General features: G+C 35.4%; 4 protein-coding genes across 5 annotated transcripts; 2 read left to right on the forward strand and 2 right to left on the reverse strand.

Moving 5' to 3' along the window:
• The first annotated feature begins 4,508 nt into the window (after positions 1 to 4,508).
• Positions 4,509 to 8,200, forward strand: LOC117615162 (zinc finger protein 4-like). 2 transcript variants are annotated; one of them, XM_034344193.1, is made up of 2 exons: positions 4,509 to 4,941; positions 7,088 to 8,200. In XM_034344193.1, exon 2 carries the CDS (start codon positions 7,194 to 7,196, stop codon positions 7,974 to 7,976), a length of 783 nt encoding a protein of 260 aa, XP_034200084.1. In that variant the 5' UTR covers positions 4,509 to 4,941; positions 7,088 to 7,193; the 3' UTR covers positions 7,977 to 8,200. The 2 variants fall into 2 exon arrangements, with proteins under 2 accessions (XP_034200084.1, XP_034200074.1); XM_034344183.1 differs by having other exon boundaries at positions 4,509 to 4,937.
• A 5,534-nt stretch (positions 8,201 to 13,734) lies between these two features.
• On the forward strand, positions 13,735 to 17,253 carry LOC117634069 (protein OBERON 3). The gene is made up of 2 exons (XM_034367977.1): positions 13,735 to 15,884; positions 16,552 to 17,253. The coding sequence occupies exons 1-2, from the start codon at positions 14,000 to 14,002 to the stop codon at positions 17,127 to 17,129; spliced, it is 2,463 nt and encodes an 820-aa protein (XP_034223868.1). The 5' UTR covers positions 13,735 to 13,999; the 3' UTR covers positions 17,130 to 17,253.
• A 1,010-nt stretch (positions 17,254 to 18,263) lies between these two features.
• On the reverse strand, positions 18,264 to 19,232 carry LOC117616131 (probable ascorbate-specific transmembrane electron transporter 1). Its single transcript, XM_034345349.1, has 4 exons — positions 19,074 to 19,232; positions 18,940 to 18,988; positions 18,612 to 18,811; positions 18,264 to 18,524 (listed from the first exon to the last, which is right to left on the reverse strand). The coding sequence occupies exons 1-4, from the start codon at positions 19,230 to 19,232 to the stop codon at positions 18,264 to 18,266; spliced, it is 669 nt and encodes a 222-aa protein (XP_034201240.1).
• Positions 19,233 to 20,398: 1,166 nt separating this feature from the next.
• Positions 20,399 to 21,736, reverse strand: LOC117614960 (probable transmembrane ascorbate ferrireductase 3). Its single transcript, XM_034343911.1, has 4 exons — positions 21,475 to 21,736; positions 21,275 to 21,323; positions 20,991 to 21,190; positions 20,399 to 20,896 (listed from the first exon to the last, which is right to left on the reverse strand). Exons 1-4 carry the CDS (start codon positions 21,637 to 21,639, stop codon positions 20,627 to 20,629), a joined length of 684 nt encoding a protein of 227 aa, XP_034199802.1. The 5' UTR covers positions 21,640 to 21,736; the 3' UTR covers positions 20,399 to 20,626.
• Between the last annotated feature and the right edge of the window lie 5,997 nt (positions 21,737 to 27,733).

Raw genomic sequence — 27,733 nt, forward strand, 5'->3', positions numbered from 1 at the left:
ACACGGGCTTGCTTCACAAGTCTCATTGTACGACATAACCAATTAATTTTAAGTTGAGTAGTATTTATTATTTCATATATACACGCGACGCAAGTTATAATTTAGTTCACGTAATTCTTTAGCTTTGTGTAGAAAACAAAACAAAATAATTTTATAATGGGTTTCCTATTTCCATTTGCTGCAAAATAGTTTTGCCATGCATCTCCTCCACTGGCATTAGCATTAGCATTAGCATACAACTTTCTTTTTTAAAAGGTTGCCTTAGCTTTTTTAGCCTAGTTTGGATCAATTATGTGATTTGAAGGTATAACCGTAACAATAAATTTATAGCATTAGCATTAGCACCCTTACTTACTTTATAAGAGAATCAAATTAATTCATAACGACCCCTACTTTTTTTATTATTTATAAATATATATAACAACAAGTGCATCTTCTATTTTCTTTTTTTAATTATTGCTATAAACAAACAAGTGCATCTTCAAGTTCCAATTGATTGAGGCTTGAAAACCCGTTGTTGGTCTGTATGGTGGGTGGATTATCTACAAGGAGAAAATCGAGGTTCAAAATAAGGTGCTCTCTTACTTTCAAAGTCAAAGTCCTTTGAACAAAACAAAATTTTCTTTCTCAAGCAATTAAATTTAATCCTCCAGCTCCAGCCTCCTCCAGGCATGAAAGTTTTGAACGAAGGGAAGGGGGCGCTTCGATTGCTCAAACCTTTACAAAAGATGTATATATATGTTGGGGCTTTTTTATATATATTTTTCTCAACCTCATTTTTCTGATAATATATTAATGGGGGGGAGCTGCACAGAACGAACCATGATGAACAACACAAAATCCACCAGCACAGATTAAGTGCTTCAAGGGTTCATTGCACTTGCCACTCTCCTACACCAATATAAACATATTTAATCCTTAAACTCAGTTTTGCATGTGCATCGATACTACTACAACTCTCTACTTACTTATTATATATACATCTAATACTTTCTCATTTATTTTTCTTTTGGGAGTTTTATTATTATGGCCAATATATATAGGGGTTGAAAATGTCGATAAAGGATTTTTAGGGTTTAGTGTCGATAAACATAAACTAATGATCATTTCCAAACACAGTGATAGGGTCACTCAAATAATGGAAGACGTACGTGGTTGAAAATTTTGTGAACAAGGTTGAAAGGGGTTTGGAGTACTGGAAAGAGAAAAGAAAGGTGCACATATAATCTTTGATATACTTGGATTGGATTGGATTATATGCCCTGACTGAGCTGATGGCATTGTTTAAGATGAAGGAATATTAACGTTTGGGATTAGATAAAGGACAAGATCAAAGACATGAAAGTAACTTTTTTTGCTAATTGCAGCTAAGCTAGCGGGGGTCACAAAAGGGCAAGCATATTGATCTCTAATCCTAAGCTTGGTTGGGTGGTATATACCTAAATAATTAATTAGGTCTTAAGACTTTGCGTCAATATCATCTTGGTTGGTTTGGAATATAAGGACGAGATAAGATCAAAGAGATCATAGATGATGCGAAGATTGCGAATATAATGTACGTAGCAAATCTCCTAGTCAAAGTAGGAGAAAAATCATTAGTATTTCAGAAAAGAAGATGCCCCCCATATTTCTAGTGTGAGTGGGCCAGGCCAGATTATGCATTCCATATAGTCTGTCAAACCAAGAAAATCAAACTGATGACGGCCATGTAAAAGTAAGAAAATGCAGCTGAGATTAGAGAGTGTTGAGAATCATTTTACCTGTGTTAGGGTAAGGGTGACTTTCATCTGATCAACAAGTAAAGCAATCATTACTAATCCAATTGGGCTAAGTATAAATTTGTTGGCCTCATATATATATATTGGACTTGGAGTATTGAACAGTGTCACCACGAGTTAGGTTAGAGCATGTCCAGCGGGAGCCCTTTTGTCAGGGTAGGATGCCTATTTGCTCAGTTTTGGACCTCCAGCGCAGAAGATGCAGTTCGTGTAAGGCCTGGGTCCCACCAGCCCATCTTGCTTGGGCTTCAACCCGAAGGCGCTGACGTCATTGAGTAAGAAAAAAAAATCCAAAAAATTATGGATGTTTTCCCCATAAATACTCAACAAATTTATTCACTTTCCCTATAAATACATAACAAGTTCATATTTTGTTGCATATTCTTTTTTTTTTAATGCTCTTGCCCTAGCCTTTTGGGGTGGAACCAGAAAAAACAAAAGTGCTACTATTCAAGTGAATAATAACAGCCATTATCTTGTCATTGTCTTAGCCTCAGCCTTTTAGGGTGGACATGCTTTTAATGAATGAATAATTTTGGGTACCAGACCAGAGTCACGACTCACGGATGTAGTCGGTCAATGGCCTGAGGTCGTCTCACATGTCCATTTCATTTATGACCAGACAGTGTGAGCTAGTGCAGTCATGGGCATTTCATGTATGCAGTCTCTCTCTCGTCATCCACTCTCTGTGTCTCTCTGGCTTACTTTCCTGCTTTTTCCTCTCCAAATCACATCAATTTGCAATTGCAGACTATGCAGACTTGCAAGCCCACTCAAAATTCAAATAATTTGCAGACTACTGACTCTCTTTGTTATGACAGAGGCAGAGGGATAGACTGTGGAGAGCGTGAATCTCATATCATTCTATATTATATGCTGTCCACGTAGTAAACTTAAATGAGCCGTGTGAAGGAACCATGTGGAGAGAGTTGACATGACAACCAACTTCACGACTTCTTTTGACTTTTTGTCAATTTTTTACCATGCTTTTTCTGAGTGTAACCTGGCAGTGGGCCAGTGACAGATGGGTCCATATTCTACAATGAGTCCATTATGCTAACATCGGCTCTGGTCTGGTTCTGTTAATTCAATTATAAGCCCAAGCCCCGAAGTTTCATTTTTGCATAACAAGCAAAAGGCAATGTGTTTTGTAATTTAGGCTTGTATTTTTATTTTATTTTCTTTTTTGGTTGATGTAATTTAGGCTGTATTGATTGTATAGTCGTTTTGTTTTGGTTTTGCAATAGCATGAAAATATAGAAAAACTTGATACTATTTTGCATGAAATTAACGAACCATTAGTTGTAGGCTGATTCATATACAAAAAAAGTGAGAACAAGAGAAGATAATAATAGAATAAGAGTATGGTTTGGAGCTCGAAGCAAATCAACATTCCATCATGAAGCAGTTCCTTTGTTTTTATATATGCAGCCAAAGTAAAAGTAACATCAATCAATCGAACAAAGCAAAAAAGCAAATATCGGGAAAAGATACATTCACACATGCGAAGAAAATAAATAAAACATACTCAGGATCTGATTAGAGCAACAATTATGTATCTCGTAGGGCTCTACACTACACCCAAAGGATTAACTAGGATGATCAAGGGTAGGGGGGGTGGGGGGTGGGGGACCAATTCTCATTTCATCACATCCGTGACACGTGTCACCACCACGTGCTAGTGGTCGGCCATTTCTTTATTTATTTTCTAATACATGTGTATTATTTTCGATTTCCTTGAATTAATTTTGGGAGTTTGTGAAGTGTGGGCAGCAAGTCTTGTACTCGAGTGGTAGCATGAATGAAGCTGTCGGGTCTTAGTGGGCCGATCCATTTGTAAGACTAAGAGACTAGCTGTCGTTTTTCTTTGCCTTTTTTATTTTTTTATAAAAAAACTCATTTCTTTGGGTTATTGTTCCAACTCCACCCCCATTGTGCAATTATAATTTATTTATAATATCTAGTCGCTGAGTCAACTCAACCTACACGGGTTTTAAATTACCATCCAATCCAATCTGATTCACATGCCAAAACTTCGAGTTTAAAAATCTTCCAATATCGGATGATGCGATAAACAATCATGATTTTGACCTAAAACGAATGTCGTTGTTAAATTACAAGAAAGGGAAAAGCATCGTACCCAACGTTTGTGATACAAATACAATTCGGTCATTTCACAGTTGAAGATGAGATCTTTGCAAATATTTGTGGACCCACCTTTAAGGTAAGCACAGGCCTCCCCCACCCTTGTTTTGGTGCTCACAAAGGAAGGTAAGCACAGGCCTCCCTATTTGCTTTGCTTGTCAGCTTGCATGGTGTTGGACTTGAGTATATGTGTGTCCCATCTGTTGGAATCTGCGAGTGGGATAAAATAAATGTAAGAAATATCATAAAAGCAAAGCAAATGAATTATGAAATTAATGGATAAAAGGCATGTGTGAGGTGTGCGGCCTTATGTTATGTGCTGCATGTAAATTGTAAGGCATGTATAGTGAGCAAGTGGGAGATGGAAGTTATATGGGTAGTCCATCTCATCTGACTGACAAAAGGTAATCTGTATCAGTATGTATGTGTGTTATGTAAATACTGGAAATAATCTGACCCTTCTTTTAAAAGTGAAACAATAATGAACAGTGAGTGAGGGAATGAGCAAAGAGACACTACACTTTGCAAGTATCTTTTTATGTGGGACTTGAACCAAGTACTCTTTGCTTTCTCTGTTTGCTTCTCTCTCTCTCTCTCTCTCTCTCTCTCTCTCTCTCATCTCATTGATTTGATTTGTTTCATACTAATAGGTAGCTGTTGGAGAGTGGAAGAGCCCAAAATTCAACAAAAATAGTGGTTAAGTGTGTTATCTGATTTTTCCTTTTCTCTGTCTGATATCTTTCTGACTTTACACCATCATCCCCATCCCTCCTACCACTTCTTTCCCATAATTGTACACCTTTCTCTGTCTCTGCCTTCCTTCCCCCATCTTATCCTCATTTATTTCTCCCTTAATTCCTTTTACCCACTCCTTTTCTGGTAAAAAATATTTGCGAAGAAACCCAGATAAGATAATAGGCCCGTCTCTTTAGTCCTTGTGGTGGTGGTACTGGCACTTCCCTTAAGTGGCATGAGGCATATCCCTAAACCATAGCCCTGCAACTTCAAGACTATGTATGTATGAACTCTCTCTACCTCTATAGATTTGATTTTGATTGCAGCTTTTCTGCTCTTTTCATATGCTTTTCTTTGCACTCGCTGTAGTCCTAGGCTTTTCTGCATATAGTTAATTTCTTTCCTTTTGTTTATTTTTGGTTTTTGGTTTTTGGGTCTAAAATCACTACAATTCAACCTACTACTACTACTGTCTTGTTTAGGAGGGTCTTGGTTGTGAATGGTTGAAATTATTTTCAGCTCTTTCAGTGACTTGTACAGGACTGGTGAGCTTTGGTTGATTTTATGCTTCTGAGTATTTCATATGATGTATTCTAGTTTTTGTTTGAATATATTCAGTCCGGACTTTCTGGGCTTCTTTATTGTGTGATCTTCTTTTTGGACTATTCTTTCTCCCCGAATAAACCAAAGGTTATGCTTTTTCTGAAGTTGAACCTCTTGCTTTGGATGCTTGTTTGGTTGTGCTGAGTTGTAGTACCTAATTCATATTATTATTACAGTAAACCAGTAGATGTTAACTTGTAGTAGATTATCAAAACTAAAAGGTGAAAAGCAAGGTCCATTTTGATCATCTCTGGATGGAAGCAATTTTTTTGGTTGCTTATAACAAAATTTAAAGGGGATCATTCAAAAAGAATGCTGACATGCTGAAGAATCATGGATCTTTATTGAAAATTTATAAAGTATTGATGTCTCCTATCGGCTTTTTGATGTTAACAGCATTTGGTATTAGGTAGTAGGTAGAAGCTAATTCATGGAAGTAGCTGAAGAAACCTTTCCACTAATTGATTTGGTATTCTGCTGTTTAATAATTTAGGAGTACTGGTATTCAAAAGTACCTCAAGTTTATAATATATATCCACATGGATGAAGACAATTTGGGTACCACTACATATCATAAAAATTGAAAAAGAATACCACTTTTCATAGTATAGTCCAATGAAAGTACTTATCACCCACAATCATATGGAACAAGGGATTGCATACTAATCCCTTATTCCGAACAATCTTGTTAATTTGTTCATGCATTAGCTACTGTCTTGAGAAGCATATATGTATGAGCATGACAATATCATGGTAATACGATTTCGTAATTTGATGGAAATCTGTCTTTTCCATGTTCTCCAATTTTAATCTTAACATCCTGTCTCAAACATTGGGTAAACCATGGTTGTAGTTTTCCGAGTTCTGTCTTTCCATTTAAATGCCACTTAGAGACAACTAATAACAGAATGTTTACTGATTTCTCATGATGATTCCCCACCTTTTAGAGATGCACCCTTTTCGAGATAAAGAGACACAAAGGCACCCCAGAGCACAATTTTTCTTTGTAGAACTCTTATGTGACAAACAAATATGTTCTCAGGACACCTTTCCCTTATTGAAGTTATGACTTTCACCTGTGAGATATAAAGCTCCTTCCTGAGTTTCTTTTGTTTTTTCTTTTTTGATCAGTAAGTTCCTTACAGAGATTTTGAGATTGTACTATTCCCACTTCCTAATTGCTTAAGGAAAAGCTTTTACACAATATGATATCAGAGGAAATAGTGGTGTTTGAATCCCAAGGCCTTCCAAGCTCCAGTCAATTTCAGAATCTCGCACATTAGATTCACACATGAGAGAAATGTTTGATAGTTTTAAATAGGAATCTCACTATTAAGACAGAGAATCTCCACTAAACTAGAAAAAAGCACGAGTCACAATATATTACTTTTAGAGAGTGTTCATACGTGCAGGCCTTGTAAACTCCATATTCCATAGAATGTTATGCATTGTGTTTGACATAATTGTTTTATGAGTTTCTGTTATGTAGTTTGCTGATGGAACACGGCTGGTCATGTTTCTTTATATGGAATCGCTAGCTAGGAATTGTGTAGCAACTACTAGGCAAAAGTGCATGATTCATGTTCAACAGGAAGACAGTGATAAGTTGATTGGTGTTTATTAGATGAGATGAAATATTTTCTTTTTTGGTCAAGATACTGTATAATCAAATGAAAGTTGGAGGGATTTCTGTCCATGTGTTTTCACATGCATCCCATTTACCGCCATCAATCCCTCTTTGCAAATTCTCTTGCTATGAAATAGAAGAGAAGAAAGAATCCTAATATGTCATGAAAAATGACTCATTCTGGCATTCGTGATTGCAGGCAAAGAGCTAGCTGACGACGACACTGTCAGCAGTTCCTTCAATTCTTCGTCTGATTTCTGATATATAGAAGAAACAAGTTCGCGACTTCACTGTCCTGCTGAAACATGGTCACACCAAACTTGAACTTGGAATATGAAAATGATTCGGAAGTTACAAGCCAAGAAAATTTCAACATCCCTCTGCAAGAAGAATCCCATGATCTCTCTAAGGATAGCACCACCACTTCTTCCTGCCTCACAAATCAGACAAACCTCCAACAAGAAGATCCGGGGCCTATTTCCCTCAACTTGACACTCCAGTTTAGCTCCCGTGACATTGAATTGAAGGGCACAGGGGAGACTAGCAGTGCTGAAGGAGCTGCACCCCCTACTTCAGAAGCAACAATGCCAAGGGTGTTCTCATGCAACTACTGCAAGCGTAAGTTCTATAGCTCACAGGCACTTGGTGGCCATCAGAATGCTCACAAGAGAGAGAGGACAATGGCCAAGCGTGCTATGCGTATGGGAATGTTTCCTGACAGGTACACTAGCTTGGCATCCCTTCCCCTGCATGGTTCTGCTGCTTCTGCATTTCGATCTCTTGGTATCGAAGCTCATGCTGCAGTGCACCAAAACATTATGATACCATCCGATCAGAGGCTCCCTGTCCCTGACACGAGAGGTGTGGCAAGGTTTCAGCAAGGCTATTTTGGAGTGCCAATGTTTATGGAAGAGGATGATGTGGGTATGATTTGGCCTGGGAGTTTCCGTCAGGTGGGTGAGGGAGTTGGAGGTCGTCATTCGAATATGCAGTTTTCTCAAAATCCAACAATGAATTCAGGAGGATCCACCATGCCACCAAATACAAAGACAAGTTCATCTTCACCTGATCTTACTTTAAAGCTCTGAGATTTTTGTTTTCTGTTTAGATATATTTCCTTTTAGACATGCTGCCATGCCATGAATAGTATTATTAACTTTGTACAGTGAGATATGCATTTTTAACGGCTGCAGATTTCTAAATTTTTTATGGCTGTATTTGTTTCTTTTATAAGGATGTTGTTCTTGGTGTTTATTGCTACTGATGTATAACAAGTTTTGGAGGTGAAGATGATTGATAAGCCTTGTGATGATCATGATGTCTGCAGTTGTGGTTTATGATTAATGGGATGGCAATAATTGGTTTAAGCTTGAATTTCATAATTTTCTGTTCTTTTCTTGTTTGATTGGTAAAGCCTAATTGGTCGCACAAACGACTTATGGTTCAAGTTGTTAAGTGTATTGACCCACGCGTTAGAATTCTTATGTTCAAATCATCCCCCAATATCATCAAGCCATGTATAAAAAAATAATAAATAAACAGTCAACTATTTTGAAATGATTGATAAAAAGCAGGATGTTTGGATCTAATATTAGCAAAAATGATTAATGAATTAATTAAATAATTAAAGTAACGCGGATAGCGTAAATGATTGTAAAAGATCCATCGACGCCTCGACACCGTAACGAAATGTAAGGCGTTTATCATGGTCCTCCTACCTGTCGTTGGTTTAGCTGACCAATTTACCATTTCATATGGACTTAACTTGAATGTCGAATTTTTAAGAGAGAGTAGATGCTTTGAGTCTTTCTTGAGCTCGCTTAACTTGAAAAGCATCCTTTCAAATTCTATAACGTGATTAAAAGATTATTAGTCTAAAGTATGAATGGCGCGTGTATTTAGAGGAGGATGCTTATACTCTCTTTTTTTTCTTTTTTTCTTTTTTGTAATAGAAATTTTAGAGGGGGGAGGCTACCCCATCCCGAGGCCTCTTTTGAGGACTTACAAAAGGGGTCTTAGTCTCTTTTTTCGTTTTTACATATTACCCATTAAGAGGGATTGTCGATAACGGGACTCGAACCTAGATATTGATAACAAAAAGAACGATCTTTACCAACTCCACCAACCCTCGTTGGCAGGATGCTTATTCTTAAACAAATGCTCAATGTATAAATTCATAATCGCTCAGCGCAAGTCCAGCAGGCCTGAAGGCAAGAACAACCTGAGGATGAAATTTTTTATAAACAAAATTATCAAAAAATTCAGAATTTTTTTTATACATACTTAGCAATTTATTATTATTATTATTATTATTAATCTCATACATATAAATAAAATTAATCCCATATGAATAGTAATTGCCATTGAGTCTAAAATATCGATGGTATCGGAAATATCGATAGTCCAAAAACACGAAAATTTCAATGGAAATATTGGGATATTATCGATATCGATAAAAATTGAATAAAAACCAAGAAAATTGTAAGAAAAACTTGGAAATTTTTATTGAAACTTTGGATGATGTTTATTTAGTCATTTATCTATTAGTTTATCAGAAAAAATTGGAAAGAAATGCATTGCATGATGAGTTTAACTTATTTAAATTGATTATTGTAGAAAATATGTGGCAATTAATGAAAGAAGATTAAACACATCATAATCATTTATATATAATGATTTACTACAATATTTTACACTTTATACATTGCAAGGTAAGCAATGGCGAATCCATGAATTTTTATAGGGGTAGGCTAAATAATTTTATTTTTTTAGATGAGATATATTATAAGCTTTTTTTTCTCTTGAAACAGAAATGTAAATAAAATTTTATAAATCAAATAAAGTCACATTACAAGCAAATATAACACAAAGAAGTACAAAATATAAATAAATATCAAATCAAACACATTGTCCAACTTCAAAAAAATATGTTCGATTGCAAACAAATTTTGAGAGCTTGCCCTTCGAATCTCATCACGTTGATTGATTGGGTGTTCACAAATTGGAATGCGTTTCCCAGGATCCTATTCTAAAGAAGCAATATTAAACTCTTTAGATTCAACAAATTGAGATCTGAGTTAAAAAATTTCCTCATGAGTTGAAGTATCAACATTAGATTTGTTATCGTTATCACTTTTTTTGAAGAATAAATAAATAGTTTTTCCTATCTTTTGCATGTCTATTACCATCATGTGACATGATATCCTAACAAGAAATACTATACACCAAAAGTCGTATATGCTAATTAATAATTCAAGATGCAAAAATAAAACATATTTCAATAATCTCCAAAAAAATTCACCCAAACCCTAAATCATAAAAACTTAACAACAATTAAAATTGAAAATTGAATATATATATATATATATATATATATATAAAAGAAAACTTACCAAGATTGAAGAACCCACTGAAGATAAGTTGGTACAATTTTTTAGAGAAGGAGAGCTATTTCCTCTAGGCTCTCAAGGTTCAAATATGGTGTTTTAAGTGGCTAGAAGAAATCTTTTGATGTTTGCTCTCTGTTGGTGTAGCCCAATATCAGTACCATTAGAATAGCTCAAGTTGGTAGAGCCTAAGCGTGAGTTATGCTTCTAATCAAATTTATATAGGTTTGGATTGATATTTATTATTTCCTATATGCTTCAGGAGTGGGCTTATTTTAAATAGAAAACCAAACTATTATTTACTTTACTTAGATTGGGCTATTATTAGTTTATTATATTTATTTGGTACAGTATACTAATATTTATTGGAGTAAGAATAAACTTATAAAATTTAAATCATATTTAATAGAGTTCCCTTTTACATATTATCACAAAACACATAAGCAACATGGTGGTTAAGGCGTTGAAGGAGTGAAAAAGCAGGGGTTTGAATCCCCTTTGTGTGTGTGCTTTGTTTTTTTTTTTTTTCTAGCAACAGACTCACTGGAGAGATCCCACCTCGACTTGGGAAGAGAGGGTTGGGTAAAGAGAAGAGAGAGAAGTTTTTTTAAATAAAAATAAAAATATTTAATTTTTTAATAATTTTAATATGAATTTAAAAATTATTTTTAACATGTAATTAATTTTTTATTATTTATTTGTCCACCTGTAAGTGCACGTCAATTAAAAAATAGGTCCCATAAATGCCACATAGGCAGATAACAGATTTTCTGACGATCTCGCTAACGGATGATGCAAATTGTAGATTTTCCTCGACATTGAGTATGTACTCGTAAATGTCCCCAAAATTATGTATGAACTCGTAAATGGCCCTATAAGTTAGGGGGTTATTGTAATTTACCCAAAATATTACTAGAGCATATACTATTTATGTGAATAATAAATACCATTATCTTTCTTTATTTTTTATCATGATAAATGAGTGAAAATGCTATAATAAGTTGAAATTGTTCCCTCTTTTTTAATGCGTGCATGAATCAATGTCAAAGGGTATTTTGGGACAACAAATAAAACGTGATGAATAGAATAAACATTAAAAAGGACAAGAACACGGGCATTGTCAAATGGGAAATAACAAAGGACTTTCCTTGCACGTTGTCGTAGGGATGGGAAGCCACAGCCGCATGCGACCAAAGACCGCGTTGCGTTGACTTTCTGTGCTCCCATCTCATTCTCATAGTCAAGCCTGAAGCCTCATGCATGCAACTTCAACAAATCCAGTGTCTGCGAATTAAATGAACATGCTTACTTCTACTATTCTATTCAATTTCTTCCACATTGCACAAATCTTAAATATTTATTGCTAGGATTTGTTAATTATTATAAGAACATTATATATATGCCCTAAATTATGCCACAAGCATTTTACCAATTCGAAGTAAACTAAAAGCATGCAATATATATAACTTGAGACTAGTGGTGTCAAGTTCGAATCCCATAATACCATGATAGTATATATGTGAAAAATCTCCATTTTTTTTTTATAATTTAGACTATTATTTGCATTAAAAAAAAACATGCAATATTACATTTTTGTTCGTTGTGGTTCTGCCTTTTCGCATTTCATTGCTTTTATAGTCTTCTTAGACTTAGTATTTTCACTACCTTGTATGCGTCCTGGTTGAACTGTTAGTTGCTCTGTTAGGCATTAATCTAATATAATTTGCTATTTGATTTTTTTTATAAAATTGTTGCAAAGATTGCCGTGGCCATGATTAATTCATGGCTTTCTTTGCAAGCAATGAAGAAGTGCATCATGATAATGATAATGATGTTGATGATGATGATGATGATGATGTACTACTACATATGATCATAATTAACAATTATGCCTTGCCCGTCTTTAAATATTTAATTGCTTTTCGTCTCGGTGGTAGTCGTAATCACGGAAAGGTTTATTACTGTATAATTAAGCACACACTTTGTTTTTGAGGTGGTGGTTTGTTTGTCCTATTTCGAATAAGGCGTCAAGCACAAGCAGATGTGTTTGTTTGTTGTTTTCTGGGCAACATAGAGGATCCATTTTAGTCCCACAGCCACAGCCACAGCCACAGGATGATGAGATCCTAAAAATGCCTACAATGACTTTTTCTCATATGAACATGTTGAATTATTGATCGATGTTGACAGACAAAAGACTCATTCAGCGCTCCAGTGCATGTTACATATGCATACATACACCATGTATAGCTTCTGCTTTAGATTAGTTAAATTACAGAGTCTGTTAAAGTAAAAATAATTTAATTAGTAAATAAATCTTTTTAAATTACGACATAAGTCAACAAATTCTATTTTAAAGAGTTTAATTTGCTACTACTGTAAGAAAGATGCTGTAATACCAATACTAAAAATGTAAGAGAAAAATTCAACTTATTTCCATTATTAAAGAATCAAAAGTAAACATACATATAAAATAAAAGTCTTGAAGTAATGTCATATCCACTAATAATTAAAAAAACATAACATGGATTCTATAGATTATGTGCTTTAATATTGTTTGAATTCGATAAGTTGGTATATTGATATAGACAATATGCCAAATCATCACCTTGTTGACTACCTTAGGCTTTAGGAGATGCTTTTAAAATTTCTCAAATTTTCATGCACAACTGTGATGTGAGATACATTTTAATTCCACCTTGAAAGCAAAAGTAAAATTCTTGCAATCTTTTTGAGCAAAGGTGCTTTTCAATTTGAAATTCTTCAGTGGACAGAAACCATATTCTTGACCAAGGACCAGTATATATAATTATATATATGGTTCTCCAATCCAATATTATTGCTATTAATCTTAATAAGTAATGATTTAATTAATTAATTACTACAAAATATTTAGATTGCATGTGATCATTTGACTTGTTCTGTCTCAAAATATTTATCAATAGAATAATACTCTCCAGGACAGCTAGACATGATTTCATTTCATTCACAAGAAACGCCGTTGATATTTTGACATAAGAAAATCAGAATTTGCTATGAAATAATATCCAGAAACTCCACAAGTAATTTGAGGATTTTCGTGCCTTTAGTTTCCTTGTTTTACACTTTCCTCTTGATGAAAAATAAAGAGGGTGTAATTATTTAACCCAAAAAGAAGGGATTTAATTGGGCAATTGAGGTAACTTCCTCTAACTTTGACTCAAAATCGAAAGCAATTAAACACCTTTTTCAGGAAGGTAAACGTTAATTTTGCCTAATTCAATTGTAATGCATCTTTTTCTCCAAAAATACAAAAAAGTCGTCCCACTCCCCCTCTTCCTGCACCACCAGTCAAGGCATTCGCCTAAAAAGAAGCCGACTCGAAGCAGAGGATTCAGTAATTCTATCCAACTCAAAGGGCCAGATCGGTAATTCAACAATACCAGAAAAAGTATCGCCGTTTCAGTTTGGTGTAAACGCTTGAAAATTCCAGCCGTTGGCCCGGCCCGTTGCAGATGGAAATCGAGATATCAGCTATGGTGTGCTGAAGAATCATAACGAGTGAGTTGAAAAATCAACCCCAGATTCTTCATTATTTTCCAAACAGCCCCTGTAGACCTTTTCCTCTGTGTTTCTCGTTCATTTCTTCTCTCCTTCACACCATCTCTCTCTCTTACCTGGTAAGCCCCTCTTTCTCTCTGTATATCTCTATCTCTATCTCTCTATCCCTCCCTGTGTATAAGGCCATGTTTGGCGAGAAGGATCGCGCTAATGGTCTTCATGCCTGTGAGGATGAGGCCTCTCAGAGCAAGCTCACACGCCATATCTCTAAGCAAAACAAAGACAACCCAGAAGAGAAAATGGGTTTTACTGAAAAGGGTATAGGTTTTCTCAGAGAATCAGACATGGGTTCTGATGGGTTTCAATCGAAATCCTCAAAAATAGGAAACTTGGGTTCCCAGGAGCTGACTCTCAGCTATCTCTGCGATAGTTCCAAACTGGGTTTTCTAGAGAAAGAGTTTGCCGGGGCAAATTTGCTGACTTCCTTGGAGAAAGAGAGCTTTAAAGGTAAAGAAATCCTTGTTTCTGCCAATTCAAGCCAAGATCACAAATGGGTAGAGAGAGATTTCCTTAATTTGAACGAGACTAGGCTGAATTGGTCAAAGCGAGAGCTTGTGGAGGAGACTGAAAGAGAGCGCAGGGACAAGAAGCCAAAGCTCGAGACTTTGAATCTCTCTCTAGCCTTACCTGAGGTCTCGCTCTCTCTCACTGCTTCAAACGCCTTACAAAATGGTGACCCTCCAGCTATGCCAAGACCTAGCAGAAGTGTACAATCTTTGGCACCATCTACTAACAATACACAAACCACTTGTTCCAACGATTTCACAGCAGCTTCATTATCTTACTCTTATTCCCACCCCTTTTCCCACAACCCCAGTTGCTCGCTTACGCGAAATTCGACCGAGAATTACGAGTATTCGGTTGGGAAAGATGATCAAATTTGGAACTGTGGAGAAGGGACTAATGGGTCAGTTCATAGCCGGTTTAAGCCAATTGGAGATGGAGTCGCTTTGTCAAATCATGGTGGTGGGATTTACTCGTTGATGCAGAGTAATCGTAAGGATTCGTGTAATAACAGTCTTTATAGGACAACTAGCTCTGATAACCTTTCGTTTTTCCCATCAGAGTTGCCTGCTAAGCCTAAAATTGATACCCAGTCTGGGGATTCTAGAGGGAGAGGTTCAGAAAGTTTGAGAGGCTTGGAGGATGTAGATGGTGGTGGGAGAGCCAGGAAACTTTCTAGACCGGAGAGAATTCTCCGTGAACTTATTTCGGAGTCTATACCTGTCATGGCTCAGATAATTCAGGAGCTTCCTGATGAAACACTCTCATCAACCAAGGAATACTTGAAGAATCTGATATCCATGCCTGAGAAGAAAGAGGAGTTAGTGAGCCTTCAAAACCGGCTCCATAGAAGGTCTGATCTTACAAAGGAGAATCTTGCTAAGTGTCAGAAAGACCAATTGGAGATTTTGGTTGCGGTGAAAATGGGTCTTGGGAACTTTGTATCAGGCAAAAACCGCCTTCCCACAACCGAGTTGGTGGAGATTTTCTCGTTTATGAGATGTAAGAATGTGAACTGCAAGAGTTTATTGCCTGTGGAGGATTGTGACTGCAAGGTTTGCTCTGCAAATAAGGGTTTTTGCAGTTCCTGTATGTGTCCTGTTTGTTTGAATTTTGACTGTGCTAGTAATACTTGTAGTTGGGTTGGCTGTGATGTTTGTGGGCATTGGTGCCATGCTGCTTGTGGTATTCAGAGGAATCTCATTAAGCCAGGTCCTAGCTTGAAGGGGCCCTCTGGGACGAGTGAGATGCAATTTCATTGCATTGGATGTGGTCACGCTTCAGAAATGTTTGGCTTCGTTAAGGATGTGTTTCTGTGCTGTGCAAAGGACTGGGGACTAGAGACCCTTATCAAGGAGCTTGACTGTGTTAGGAAGATTTTTAGGAGAAGCGATGATTTTAAAGGCCGCGAACTGCATATTAAGGCTGAGGAGATTATCTCCAAGCTTGGAAGCCAAATGATGTCTCCCTCAGATGCCTGCAATTTCATTATTCAGTTCTTTAACTGTAAGTCCCCAAGATTTTCGTCTTTCCTTTTCTATTTCAACTTTCATATTTATTCATTTACTTGCTATTTGTTGTTAGCCCTCATTGTAATTAGCTGAAATTTTAAAATGCATGTCTTGGACAGTGAGTATGGTTCTGTCATGGAGTATGAACTGCCTTGCTCATAAACTTGGCTTATTCCTTGCATGTTAGGAATGATCTCTTATAACTACTGTAATGAAATTATAGGGAGGGCTAGGGTCAGACTCCACACAAATATAAGTGGAGGAGAAAAATGTGGTGAGGTGAAAGAAAGAGTACGTGGGAACAGTAAAGGGGACCTTGATTGGGTACTCTATGGCTCATATTCGATGGCTAGTGTAATTGGAACTATTTTGAAAAGAATACTCTCTGAGTTGCTTAATTGAGGATTGTGACAGCTTCACCGCACGTTAGCTACTCTTTTGTTTTCTCTCTGGCCTTTTTTCTTCTTTCCTTTTGGTTTCACTGTCAATTCATCTCCATACCGCCTGAGTTTAGATATTGTGAAAGGTTTTTCTTGTGAGAAGTTGATAATGTCCAAGAATTGTGTATATTTTTGTTCTAACATGTCTGTAACTTAAGTATATGAGTTATTCAGTATCTATTCATGCCTAACTCTGGATTTTTTTTTTTCGTTGTTAAATAGATACAGATGGAGTGTCAGAATATCCTGCTTCTCGCATATCCACGAAAGAGTTGGCAGTCACTCAAGCTAGCCTGAGAAAAGATGCAACTCCTTTTTCACAATCCGCTTCTTTACCTCCGAAATATGCTGCTTACAACACAAGTTCTAGTATACAATGTGATTTATTGTCAAATGATACCCGTCAGAATGACCTCAAATCATCCCTCATAAGCAATGAGGATGAGTTCCAGTTCGGAACATTACCAAAAATAGATGGGTTTGAGAGCTTGGAAAGCATAGTGAGGATAAAGGAAGCAGAAGCAAGAATGTTCCAGGGCAAGGCAGATGAAGCGCGGAGAGAGGCAGAAGGGTACCGTCAGATGATTCAAACAAAGACGGATAAGTTGGAGGAAGAGTATGCTAAAAAGTTTTCCAAACTGTGTCTGCAAGAGACAGAGGAAAGGCGAAGGAAGAAATTGGAGGAGCTGAAAATTTTGGAAAGTTCACATTGTGACTATTACAACATGAAGACTAGGATGCAAGCCGAGATTGCTGGCTTGTTGGAGAGAATGGAAGCAACAAAGCAGCAACGGGTGTAGTTTCTTTTGTTCTTTGATTTTTTTGTTTCTTTTGACAATGGTGCTAATTATATGTAGTTTATTAATGTTATTTCGATTTTTGGATTCTGCTTTTTATTTCTAATCAAAGTGAATGATTGTCCCAGTTGCAAATTTTTTTTATTTTATCCTCCATGTCCTTGGCAATCTAGAATTTAGAAAAAAAAACCACCACCCTCGCGAGCTTCCAAGCATCTTAAATTTGACTCTATGGGCATCATTCTTTCTTTTTCAGAAGTCTTCTGCAGAAGCTGTTACTGTAATCAATTTAATGTGTATTTGTAGTTAGAGGTGGCATCATTCTTTCTGCATATGCTCTCTCCTCCCTGGGATAGTTTACGCTGCTGCTGCTTGGATAGCAATGTTTGAGTTTGAGCTAAGCAATGCCGCACATTTGTTTTTCTCTTTGCCATAATGACATAACATATGTCCAGATATCCTCGTCTTTTGCTACTATAAAATAAAACATCATATGATTATCTCTTTAGTATATAATATCTTGGCACCAGAAGATGTGTCTTGCATTGCATTTGTTTGTTCTATATCTTAGGAGGTAATGCGCCACCAACGACTATGTTGGCCAAGCAATAGATACTCATACCATCCCACAATTAGGATTTAGGACCATTGAGATGAGTTGACGCTGATTGCGGCTAGGATCATTTTGGTGCCACTGCCCTGCCCTCTGCCCACCTTTGTAAAAATAAATCAAAATTGGTTTGCAAAAACGCCATTTGTGATTGCAGAGTTGCAATAGAGTGCATACAATCCAGTCCAATCCATTATCCACCCAAAAAGGACAGCCAGCATTATAATGCTAAAGTAAACTGATGCTGCGAGCTGAGACTAAATTATCATTAGATACCCACCTACGATCTACTTTCAATTATTTTGGTAATATACTTTGACAGATAGAAAGCAAGAGAATAATATTTCATTGCTTTCATTTGTAGTATACATTTAGGCATCCCATCTGGCTCACTAACCAAATCTTTTATGAATGTAGAAATGAAATAATTAATTAACAAATAAATAAAAAGGAATATATAGGTAGATTGCATGTTATTTTAACTGACAAACCAAAACCATGAAATATGACAAGCTCTAGCTAATTAATTAGTAAAGTCGAGGGAGGAGGACAGAGAGGCTGACGCTGGCTGCAAATAGAAAGATCAAAAGTCCAGTGAAGTTGATTATAAGTGTTTCTTGGGTGCGCCCTATGCTTAAGAAAAGGAACCTCTCCAGCAACCCTGCCTCGGCAGTGCATACTGCTAGCAGAAAGATGACCATGCCCACGAAAGTGTGCCATGGCACAAGATTTCCCCTTGCTGACGATTCTGCACCCGGAAACACATAGGCAAAGAAAGCAAACAACCACTACAAGAAAAAAATAATAATTAATTGGCTAATAATATTTGTTGTATAGGCAAGGCATCGACAGTAGAGGGAAAAAAAAAAAAAAACCTGAAGACCAAATAAAGAGATGGTGATTACGCCGAGCCAGGAATGTAAGGTGAGCAAATTTGGAATTCCCGATTCATGATTAAACTTGAAAGCTGCATAAATCCCCAAGATTATAGCCACCAGAGCTAGAAAATGCAATATCAGGTGCACCATTTTCTGTGTGTTCCTTTTCCCTGGGACTGTCTTGTATGCCATGATAGCTGCACTAATAATTGGCACCTAATCAGTCCTTAATTCAAATTAATTAATGCTGCTAACTAACAAGATGGAATCTTTTAAGAGGCACATATATAGATTATATAGAGGACCTCCTGATCAGTTCCATTACCTTCTCCTCCAATCAAAATAAACCCAATTACCATTAGAAGCGTATGAACCTGTAAAAATCAGAAAATATGAATATGATCACATAAACTTAACATATGATGAGCATGCAAGATTTTGCTTAAGTGAACAACGTACGTTTAAAATTTTCTCTGTGATGGAGGAGTTGAGGGCAAGGCCATGGCGGAAGTGTAGGAGCCAAATAAGCACAAGGGTTGTTATGGCTATAGCTAACAAATGGGCAAATATTGTAACTGGGGTTGCTGATATCTGGTAGCTACTGCTCTTCGGTGCCATTATAATTAAGCCTCTGTGAAGGTGGTTGTCTGTTTGAAGCAAAAGAAGGGACGGGGCTACAACCTTAATTAGAGTATTATGGAATGACCGGTTAGTACTATTTAACAACACGCGAAGAGAACCGGTGTTTGGCGAAGGATGCAAATTTGATAAGATCAATGTGCAAAATTGAAGCTTTGCCGACAGTAAACAATGTTTAAGGTTAAAAAGAGAAGCCTTTTTGTTTGAACGAGAAGGATGCCGCCAAATATATGGAATATGGGAAACCGTCTAGCCGGCAAAACCTAAGGTGGCAAGTCCAAGGGGATGGAGAGTTTGCCACTTTGTTTGTCACGTACGGCTAAGTAAAGCCGTGAATCACAATCATATGAAGCACAGAAAATACAAGTTCCATTGAAAATTGAAAGCAACTTTGAATCTTTTTTGTCCTTCCTCTATTTAGATCATGAAAGTTGCTTCAATCATGTGACCGCAAGTTTTTCCAGCTATAGGGTTTGCTGATTATAGCTTCCTATGACACAATTAAATTGAATCACGTTTCGTGTCTATGTTTTAATTTTCACCACATGCAAAATAGGAGCAAGGTAAGGTTAACATCCACGATTAAAACAGAGCCGTAATTAGTGCCATTCCTCTGCACTCTTAATAAATAACTAGCTGATTCATTAAGAGAAAAATCAGTGAGTTGAATTAAGTGTATATAAAACAAACAAAAAGAGAGTTATGATGCATATATACATGTTGCTTGGGAGAGTGTGGCTCTCAGTTCCAATTAATACTCAGATTATAATCAAAGGAGTTACAATCGTATCAGCTGAGTAATCTTTTCCAAAGAGTAATGCTATTATATAATGAATTATGAATTATGTTATATAATGATATAAGCAAAACCCCAAATACCCTCAAAGGGACAAGTTTAATGATCATTGTGTTGTGCAAACAATGTACAAATTTAAAGAAGAAAAAAAAAACAGCTGGATAGATATTTTCTGGGTAAAAAGATAAATTGGAGAACGGGTTCAGACTGCTTTTTTCCTTTGTCTGTCTTTTGGTTCTTTTAACAAGCCAGCATACATACGTATACACACATATATCCACTCGAACATGTCTTTTGTTTTAAGGAGGATGAGCTAGTGCAAACTTTATAAAAATAAAATATGGTATTTATTATGGACTGATACTAGCTCAACCAAGGAATAAAAAATAATTGAATTCATAAATCTATATCCATGTCACATTATATATATGAACCTTCATGTAGATCCGCTCAAATGATTCACACCAAAAGAAAAAAGAGATACATAATTAAGCACACAACACACCAACCAATTAATGTGTGCAATCCAATAATCCATCTGTAAAGGCTCGAAAATGAAGAAATAATTAGGAATTAATCACACATAACGGGCAAGAGCAACAGAAAGATCAACGAAGATGCCGAAGAGGAGGATTGATAGTCCAGTGAAGTTGATCAGATTCAATTCTCTGTGAGACAGCATATGCTCAACCCCTAGGAATGTGGATTTTTGTGTCAAGCCAGTTAGAGCAGCACATATTGACAAGTACAGCAGCGCCCTCCCCCCACTCATATGCCATGGAACAATTCTGATCGCCGTCCGTTCCGAAGCTCTTGGAAACAAGAAAGTAGCAAATCCAAGCACCCACTGCCAATCAATCATGTTCAAATTAATTAATAATTAGCAAACTAATGTGTAATTTATGATAATGATATATAAAATATATGCACGTAGTACTTACCTGCAAACAGTACAAGATAAAGGTGGACAAGCCAATCCATGAATGGAGGGAATTCATGTCCCCTATGTTGTTCATGTCATGGTATTTGAAAACAGCGCATATCCCGAAGATTCCAGAACACAGAGCTATCAGGTGGAACATGGCATGAACGTACTTCTGCACCTTGTGTGCCGACAATACTGTCTTGTATGCCATCATCGCTGAACATATACCAACTCGTATTAATATTAATCGAGATTAATTATATCCTATGCATGTAACATGTGTTAAATTAGCCTAATTACCTTCACCAGCAAAGAAAATAAACCCAAAGAACATGAGAAACGGATGAACCTGCCAATGCCAAGTTAAAACGAAGGAAGTTAAGGACTTGAGTTTTACTAAAGCTAGCTCTAAGCTGTAAGTGTAGCACAAGAACCCACCATGAAGTGAGTAATTAAATAGTGGTTATATATAAAGGTGAAATTAATAAATCATTACTTACATTGAAAACCCGATCTGAATTGTCTGAATCATAGTCTAAACCGCCACGGTAATGCAGCAACCAAACAAGCATGAGTATGATGGCTAAGAAGCCAAACAAGTGTGCTCCCACAGTCAATCCAGAGGCTGACCGTTGGTACCTATAGGTTACAGTAGTAGTTTGCATTGCAAATTGCAATTAAGTTGACTAATTAATTAATAGGGAGATTAGAAGGGCGATTGATTGATGGGTTAATCTTGAATGTTTGGTTGCTTTTGATTTGGCAGTGTTGTGTTGTGCTCAATCAGTTCAGTTGTTATATATGGATAGAAATCTCTTTTGAAAATAGTTTTTTAAACAATTACCTTCTTCTTGGGATTGCTTGCTCTGATGGTTTTGGAATTTTCTGACGAAACTTTGAACTTTAGCAAAGCATCACAAGGACAAACTAAAACCAGCTCTGATTGTACTAAAGGTATTTATTCTGTCCTAACAGTTTAACAAACAATTATAAGAGAAAGAAGAAAACAGCTTGCTAAACTGGATTAGCTTTTTTACTCAATTACACACTTAGGCCAAGATTTCAATTGGGTCAGCCTGGCCCATCTTTTAAAACTGAATTAGGCCTATATATATATGCAAGAGATAGTCACTTGAAGGCCCAGCCCAACCTCTGAGTTATCAATCTAAACTCCAACAAATTGAATTACAGAATACAGGGCCATACTTACTGCTATGCTATGCTAGAATGAGGGTCTCCTTAATAGCTGTTTAATCTAATGCAAAGTTATTATTAGACTGTTGGATTGTAATCCCTATTTGTAGAAGATCCCATGGGAAAAAGGTGCAAAAAGTTTTAACCAAAACAAGCGTTACCAATCCCTTTCCTGATAAAATTGGCCACACAAAAAAAAAAAAGAGGGTGTGGAGACATTTCCACAATTTGCCTTGGACCCTGCTACAAAAGGGAAGACTAGTGATTATGTTCATGAGCTTGCATGCACTTAGTTAGACATTAAGGAGGACCACGCTTGAAACTCATTTACTTTTACAAACCCCAACTTGCTATCTAGCCCCTCCCTCGTCCACCTCCACTAATACTTATGATGAAAAACCAAAAACTCGCACATACAATATGGAGGAAATAATTGAATTTCAGAAATGGGAAAGAAGAAAAAAAGGAGAATGGATTTGCTATCATTGATGCAAGCATTTTTCTGCCAAATAAATGTTATCGATTTGTTTCGTAATCATGAGTCGTGACCTTTTTTAAAATATAAATATTTATGTTTATATATCTGTTGTGGGATTAGTATAGAAATTATAATTAATTATGACACAGTTAGTGGTTGTCAGATAAGCATTCTTTTCCGAGCTTGCTTTCTCAGCATAACTACTTGATGGAGACTTGTTGTGCATCCTTCCATCACCTTGGCCTTTCATCTCACTTTTTCTTTGACGTTTTTATTTCGTTCCCATTACCTTTTTATTTTTTTACTCCCTGAAATATGCTTTGCTTACTGAGAATATTTAATATTCTAATAAGCCAGTTAGTTTACTTACTTTGGGTAGATTTAGGAAGGTGCTGCACAAACTTGTTTTGCACGTAAACGTATTCATATCATATTGAGTCTTTTATTGCTTTTAGGTCTTCTTAGTATTTTTTTTTTTAAAAAAAAAAACTTAATGGAAGTAATTTTCTCTATTTCCGAAGAATTTAGTTTACTGTGAAACGTACAATATCACAGAGTAGTGTCTAGGAGGAGGCCGGATTTGGTTTAAAAAGAGATTTCTACACACATATATCAAGATTCTAATATAGGGTTATTTCAAATTTCCAATGCATGAGAGCCTTGTAATATCTTTTAAGTATTTGGGACCCTCCGGCCCACTCTTGACATGCTCTATATAAACGTTGATATATATATATATATATATATATGTAGACCTTGTATATGTGATAGACGACGACAACAACACAGGGAAGGGATGGATCAAATTAACATCAGTGAGTGGCGTGTATTTTTGTTCGCATGTCTTTGTATATGAATACATCGACTACTTGACATGTTTGGCCATGCTAAAGTTGAGTTGGGGTGGATGATATTTTTCTCATTTCTAAATATTCCTTCTTACAGTTGTCCAAGAAAATGACTTGCTAATCAAGATATATCAAGTAAATTATAACTCAATTACTCAAAATGCTATCTACTAATTGACACACACACACATATATATATATATATATATATATATATATTATTTAGTCAACATCAGACATTATTTGACTGATTCTTTGAGTTCAAGTGACAACAAGGGAGGAACCTGCAGCTAAAAACCATGGCCAAGTACAGAAAAAGGTTAAAACTAGCATATAGCATATAGGCTGTAAGTTATAGAAAGATGGATTGGCATCATTAAGCAAAGCAGCGAAAGGATGCTACATGGAGTTTGATCAATCAGTGACATGAACTTGAACGAACTGTATTGCGTCCTCAATCAAAAACGACGTTATGTGTGAATAACACATGAAAATATGTTACAACAAGAAGATGCAAATTTTATGAAATGATATATAGAAAAGTGAAGGATAGGACAGTGGCGAATGTGATTCAAATGGGGCTAAATTGCTAAAATCCTGAAATGAGATGAGACCCATCAAATCACCAACGTCCAAACCCCTCCATTTCCCAAAAAAAACCCCAACTGCACTCATGCTTTAGGGTTGGCCATCAATCATCCTTTAGTTTACCACCAATTTGCATGTGGAGACCACCCAAGTTATTTAACAATTAACATGTTATTACTATAGAGATAAACATTTCATTACCGTAGAGAGTTACATAAAAACGTAATATAAAAGTCAGAAAAATAAAAACAAGAGTTCAACTAAACAAAATAAAAGTCCAATCCAAAATACAAATAATTTACTATAGCTTGGTTAGATGTATTATTAGGGTGTGAATTTATATCTAACAAGCATTCACCAAACCAAATGAAAATAGTTTAAAATGAGTAAGCCAACTGGAAAGAAATTTTCAAATAATGAGAGCGCATCATTTTAAGCTCCAATTAGCATCATGACAAAGAATAGTGATGTTGTACATCTTTTTCTTGCGATATAAGCAAATTCACATTTCAATTTAGCATCTTGACGTGTCAACACTCAATCATTCATTAGAGAGAGAGAGAGAGAGAGAGGGCTAGTTACATTTTATTATAGATTTGTGCGTTTAAAATGTCGGGAATAAATGATGTAAAACGGGCCTACAAATTTTGTACATACGAACGAATTAATCAGGTAAGTTGTTGAACATTGTGGTGCCCACCACACTGTACTCAAATTTATAATGTTTTTTTCTTTTTGGCCTCTTTCTGTGTTGGGTGGAATCTAATGATTTTGGTATATACAAGCCACAGCCAGCCATTTATGCAATTTAGTATTTTCCTACCATCATCATCATGCACTGTTCTTTTCATAGAGAAGAAGCTTTTAATTTTAAACCTTATTTTCGACACCCAACGGCTATAACACACAGCCATGAATTATTTTCTGTTATTTCTCTTCTATTGTTTCAGGTTCAACCTAATTAATGCTATATGTCTGCTATCATTTCAGAAAATGTTGACCAAGATAAATTGAAATATATTCTTTTTTTTATTTTTAACTAGAATACTTTGAAAACAGATCCTCAAATATCTCTTGCTGTTGTTGTGTTAGGTTTAAAATATATGTGTATTATTTAGATACTTTGTTTTTTTTTTTTTTAATAATATTACGTACACAATAATATAAGTTTTTTTTTTTCTTTCGATTTTGCTGGACAGATAGCACATGCACAGTCAAACCCCAGATAATCAATTTAGGTGATTGTGTCTGTTGGTTAGGTTTATATAAACAATGCTTAACTGACTTAAATAGTCCTATCCCATAGAAGAGTGTTTAATTAAAATAAGGGTATCATGGGAACATATATTTTTGTTGGTGATCAACCAAGAATTCTTTGGCCTTTTCTACCACATCCATTTATAATAATACAACTTGAGCTAAAGATGTTTACGAGCAGACCATATCGAGTTAGTCAAATGAAGATTACTCGATATGGTTTGCTCGTCAGAGCCAGCTCTGGCCCATAACTCAAAATTGTGGAGGGCACCAAAATATGGTTTTTTAACCCATATATTTACATTAACAGGAAAAAAAAAACCCCAAACCATCAATGTCCTAGAAGGAAGTAGCCGTAATCATTAATCATGGCAGCACAAACCTCTTTGAGATTCTCTAAGGAACTAAATATAAATTATATAATATAATATTTAAAAAAACAAAAATTAATGAAACCAAACATATGGAAACAAAGAGTTCTTAACAAATAAAAAACAAAACAAACAAACAAACAAACCTTCTTATCTTAGCCAAAAAAAATACCTAGTAGTGGCAGCAACACACATCGGAAGCTTTAGCAATTTGAAGGTCTTTTCTTTGTGTCATCCTTTTTTATAAAAATAGATGTACAATAGGATTTTTGTAAGAGACATATTTGTTAACTTATTTTTCTTTTTTATTTGATTTAGCAAAAAACTCAACAGAGATTCTTGTTCTTTACAATTGGAAATTTGAAGTTTCGAGTTGAAAAAAAGGTCAAAATTCAAATTTTACTATTCTTTGTTCATTAGTTTTATTGTTATTGTTTGTGTTTCTATAAAAATTAAAAAAATGTTACCTGATAAAATTAAATTGTCTATAATTTTTTTAAATAATTTTTGTTTTTAATTTATCTAAAGGGACACACTCTAGAAATTTATCCAGGACCTTAGAAAACTCAAGACCGGCTCTATTCCTCGTAAATGTATTTAGCTCAACTTTGATTATTGAGATCTATAAACACAAATCATGTCATGATCACATTATTACGTAAACTGATATTTATAATAAAATTTATTAGTAAACAAAGGGAAACCCGTGAAATGATATTAAACATAACTCTAAAACCTAAAATTTGTGATATGATTTATGCGGCAGTGGAAAAAACATTGACTAATTTGTTATGATTATTAAAACACTAAATAAACCAATCTTAAAAGGAAAAATATCACTAAATATAGAATTAGTTGGAATGTAATTCGTGATCTAAGACAACATTTTTGTTCTAGGACTAACCAACAGATATTTTCATTATAATTTGAATTATGAACCATGTATATATATATATATATATATATTTGAAGATAAATATATGGATAAGTCATTTTCTTCGGTGTGGGGGTGTTTTTGAAATTTGGTAGAGAATCATAGTACTACTAGATTGTGGGGTTGGACAGCGAAGAAAGGGTAAACCTAAAATCGGCGCTGAAAGAAACAGCCACCCACCCTCCATGTCCATTGCGTGGCAAAGGATAACAGACATCTCTTCTCTTCCCTCTCTACGCGAATAAAAGTCGCGGTTCCCTGAACCCCGTGACACGTGGTTGAGAGCCACCTACTGGGCCCCAGCCTAATTAAAAGGCACAGACAAATCAAAGTCACAGAGAGAGAAAATAGCTTAAATTATTGTTACTAGCTTCTATGCATGCGCTTATGCGTCTACGAGAGGCTTCTAAAAAAAAATAAAAATTGTTGTGTTTCATAAAAATAAGATTCATTATTTTATTTTATTTTTATTTTTAATTTTTTTAAATATAAAAAAATGTAAATTTATCATATTATTATCATTTAATTAATAATTACAATTCTTAATATTTGCCTTAACCAATAATATTTTATAGTATTTTGAATGTTTTTTTTTTAAAAAAAATCTTTTACTTTATATATATAGATTAATATATGTATATTATTTTTGGTTGTATATATGTACCTATTTTTTTCTATTTTATTTTGGGGAGGCAACGAACTGAAACTTCTGGTACCAAAAAAAAAAACTTATGCAAGTTGTTAAGTGACCATTACACCCGTACAAGTTGGAATTATGAGGATTTGATCTTTTGCCAGATTCTCACCCGGATTAATTTTATTTTTAATTTATAAATTAAACGGAGAAACAAGTTAGGGATGGAAGTAGCATTCACGATGGGGTAAATTTATGCACTCTACCAACCACAAATTTGATCATAATTAATGACGACAAAAAGGAATCCATATATAAGTTAGAGAGATTAGGTAAAACTTAAAAATTAAGAGGAGGGTAATAATAAGTTGTTTTGAGTATATTGTCCATCAAATTAGATATATATGAGCACAAAAGGTCAACGAAGCTAATTTCTCCAACATATGACCAACCTT

This window comes from Prunus dulcis, chromosome 1, assembly GCF_902201215.1.
Source record: "Prunus dulcis chromosome 1, ALMONDv2, whole genome shotgun sequence".
NCBI classification, from domain to species: Eukaryota; Viridiplantae; Streptophyta; class Magnoliopsida; order Rosales; family Rosaceae; genus Prunus; species Prunus dulcis.